The sequence below is a fragment of the Sciurus vulgaris genome (genome assembly GCF_902686455.1).
Source record: "Sciurus vulgaris genome assembly, chromosome: 11".
Classification (NCBI taxonomy): Eukaryota; Metazoa; Chordata; class Mammalia; order Rodentia; family Sciuridae; genus Sciurus; species Sciurus vulgaris.
The window spans coordinates 68,632,060-68,635,910 of NC_136472.1; the positions used below are offsets into that span (position 1 = coordinate 68,632,060).

General features: G+C 37.7%; 1 protein-coding gene across 1 annotated transcript; it reads right to left on the reverse strand.

The window, feature by feature from the left end:
• Nucleotides 1–1,000: 1,000 nt before the first annotated feature.
• Nucleotides 1,001–1,978, reverse strand: OR51T1 (olfactory receptor family 51 subfamily T member 1; the record flags this gene model as incomplete). The annotated part of the gene is made up of 1 exon (XM_079103562.1): nt 1,001–1,978. The coding sequence occupies one exon, from the start codon at nt 1,976–1,978 to the stop codon at nt 1,001–1,003; it is 978 nt and encodes a 325-aa protein (XP_078959688.1).
• Between the last annotated feature and the right edge of the window lie 1,873 nt (nt 1,979–3,851).

The following is a 3,851-nucleotide window of genomic DNA, read 5'->3' on the forward strand; positions in this document are numbered from 1 at the left end:
ACTAAAATGTTAAATAATAGGACTTCATAACCTAAACCATGATATAAATATTATATGCTACCATTCACCCATGCAACACAATGTTACAACTAAGTGGCATGTACCAGGCAGTGTATCAGGTTTTAAGGATCAAATGAAGCATAAAACATAGGCCTTCTCTGAAGCAGCTTACAGTTTGGTGATGGGGAGATCTAGTAGACAAACGTTAATACTCACTGACTAAAATATGCTTAAATAAGCTTAAACACACATAAAAGAACAACAATTGCTTATTCCAGTAGAGAATTAAAGGAAAACCTTCTAGTGTAGTCTAACACAAAATATTATGACTTAACAGAGAATATTGAACATCATACAAACAAATGAGACACCTAAGCATACACCATTGTGTAAATCTGTAAATGTGTATGTGTACAGAGAGAGAGAGAGAGAGAGAGAGAGAGAGAGAGAGAGAGAGAGAGAGAAGGGATTTTTAAAAAGATGTACAAAGAGTGCATCTGTGAGTAAACAGTCCTCTTTAGACGTGACCCTAGGAGTTGAAACCGGCATGCAAGATTTTCCTATAGTGTTTAATCACAAATTTCTGTGTGCATGCTTTTGCATACACATGCAACTTTTCTTTTTACCACCTCAAAGAAAATCTTCATTGCTCCTTTGGAATGTGAAAAAAAAAAGATTTTTAGCTGAATGCAAATATAAAATTATTGTCATTTATTTCTGTTCTAAGAATTGATGTTTTAAAACAGATAAATTGTTCCATTGTATTAAAATGTCTTTATTGAGCTTTTTATGTGATCACACAGGAGACACCATCATTTTGTTAAATGTTTTGAGAGCATATACACAATTAAAATGGGTTTTGAATTGTGGTATTTTTAAAACTCCGATAAGCTCAAGGAAACACTATTCTCTTTTTCCCACTCTTATATTCCAAATGGAATTGCCTCAGTCACCAAAATGCCTTCAGAACATTTCCCCAAATAAATTTCTCTCTTTAATTTCACCTTCTCCTAAGGCCCCTCACATTGGGGTGCTGTGACCTCTTGAACTGGAACAGCTGAAATATGGCCTGGCGGATCATCTTGGTCTTCAGGCTGTAGATGACTGGGTTCAGTACAGGAGGTAAGAGAAGATAAATATTGGCCAAAATACTACAGATAATCCTTGGGGTAGAATTAAAGAGACGGTGTGCTAACGACAGGGTGATCATTGGCACATAGAAAACAGTAACAGCACAGATGTGACAGACACAAGTGCCAAGAGCTTTTTGTTGCTTCCTGGGGGCCACAATGGTCAGAACAGTACGGAGGATAAGGACATAGGAGAAGAGAATGAATAGTAAGTCAGTGCCATTCAAGAATAGCTGAAGAAACATGCCCCAAAAATTGCTGATCCAAGGGTTGGAATGTGTGAATTTGATCATGTCTGGGTGGTAGCAAAATGGGTGGGAAAGTTCTTGGCCTCCGCGGAAAGACACATTACTCAAGGCTAGACCACAGGGAAACATGAAAATCACCTGTCGTATGAAGATGATTAGTCCAATCACTAGGCTCATCATGTCTGTGAGGACAATAGCATACTGCAGTGGGTTACAGATAGCCATGAAGCGGTCAAAGGCCATGGCTACCAGCACCGAGGACTCCAGAAAGGAGAAGAAGTGCACTAAAAACATTTGAATGAGGCAAGCTTTTAAGCTGATTTCCCGGGCATAAAACCAGAGAACCCCAAGCACAGTGGGGAGAGTTGTGATGGTCAGACATAGATCAACAGCTGCTAGCATGGAGAGGAAATAGTACATGGGCTTATGGAGACTCTGCTCAGTAATGATGACAAACAAGATCATGGTGTTTCCCAAGAGGGCAACTGTATAGAGACAGCAGACAGGAATGGAGATCCAGACATCAGCACGTTCCAGCCCAGGGAAGGCAGTGAGTAGGAAGCTGGAGGAGGAGGATGTGGTGTTATTGAAAATCAACATGTTGAGTTGAGGGCACACCTTGAAAAGAAAAACAATAATGATAATATTGTCATTTAATCCTTTTTTTAATCCTAACTTTTGCATAAACCCTTCCCAGATTACACAAAATGGATCTCTTTATTCAAAACTCCCAATCTAATCACTGTGTCTATCACATCGTTCTGCAGTGTTTTGGATGGTTCTTTTTAGGATCTGGCCATATTTTCCTGTCTCCAGATCATAATCATTTCCAGATTATACCCATTAGTCTCCGTAGTCTCATTCTCACCTTATTTTCTAGACTAGCCTGACTTGAAATAAGAAATTCTTACAGACGAGTAAAACACAAGCATACATAGCAAACAAAAACAGTTACAATTATAACCTAATGGGTCTTTATATTAAGTCTCCTAGCTATACAAATTACTACGAGAATAATAGAGAAGTACATAAGCATCACCCTGTGTACCTGTGGGGTGTACTCCACAATGTCTTTGTTAGAAACTGGTCCAGGATGACACATCCAGAGGTATCTTTGTACCTAGTTGGTGGACCACACTCTCCTCATACTCTCCTATTAGAAATTCCTCTTAGTATTAGGACTTTGTTATTGCACTTCCTGCATGGGGGTAATTCCTATAACTCTGTCCTTCACCACTCCATGTATTTGTGTGGCTGGGATTCACTGTGTCCTCTAATTCTATTTCTCTATATGGTTTTGCAGGTTCTATTTTTCCTCAGGGAAAAATCCTCAGGGTTTTGTTTCTACTCCTTCCCATGGATGTCTACTAGGGGACTTTGCTTGACTGTCCTAATGAATCCTATCCAGATTTTCAGTGATTTTTCTGGAATGTACAACTTCAGTTATCCTTATTTAATCCTAGTAAATAAGCCTAGACAAAATACCCTGCCATTATCAGTTTGTACTTCATTTCTGATAATGTGTTAAAGTCATGATAGAAATTTAATGATTCATTGTGGAGACCATGCCCTGCTTCATTAACTATAATATGATGGGCCCATGAATGTTTGTACCACTTTTTATTATTGGGAAGATACAAGAACAAATCCTGCATTCCTCCTTCTTTATTTTTCTTCTTTTATGGATTCAGACAATTGTGTCAATTTAAATAATTATTTGGTTGATGAAATTATTTTGAGGGCCTTGCAAAGTCCATGTTGGAATGAACTTGAGATTACTTACAAACAAGGTGAAATGTATGGGAGCCTCTCAGGATCATGTCATAAATTACTTTGGAAAAATTGTAAATGAGATAGAAGAAGGGACAAATAAAAGGAGACCAATTCATGGACAGGCAGGCTGAGTGGACACCACAAGTTGGAATAACAAGTAGTTCAATGCATGAAAAAATCCATAGAACGACAGATGAAAAGAAATTAAAAAAAAGAAATGGTGTCACAAGGAGGCAGAAGTATAGATTTTATACTTAAGATGACCATTCAAAAAATGTTTAAGGACTGTTGGTCAAAAGAATAACAATTCCTGATAGTTCATTTTATTTAGGCCAATTAGTCATCTTCAAAGAGCTGACACGGAATGATGTATCTGGCTTCATTGTTGTAGGGACATGGTCAGTTCTCAGTGCCTCATCTTCCAGTTGTCTAGATCTACACACTGATGACAGAGTAAATACAAGAAAGTTGCTAGTTCCAGAGCATAATAGAAGCATAAATATGAGAAATGTTAATTTCTACACCTCCTTCAGCCTACTGATGATGATAATAGAAATACTTCCTTCCTAACTCAACAGGAAAAAAGATTTTATACTGTTATATTTAGTATTATTGTATTGTACCTGTCTAGGGTTTGATTAGAAAAAAACACGAAGAATCAGGAAAACTGATGCCATATGGGACAAGATTACAAACATGC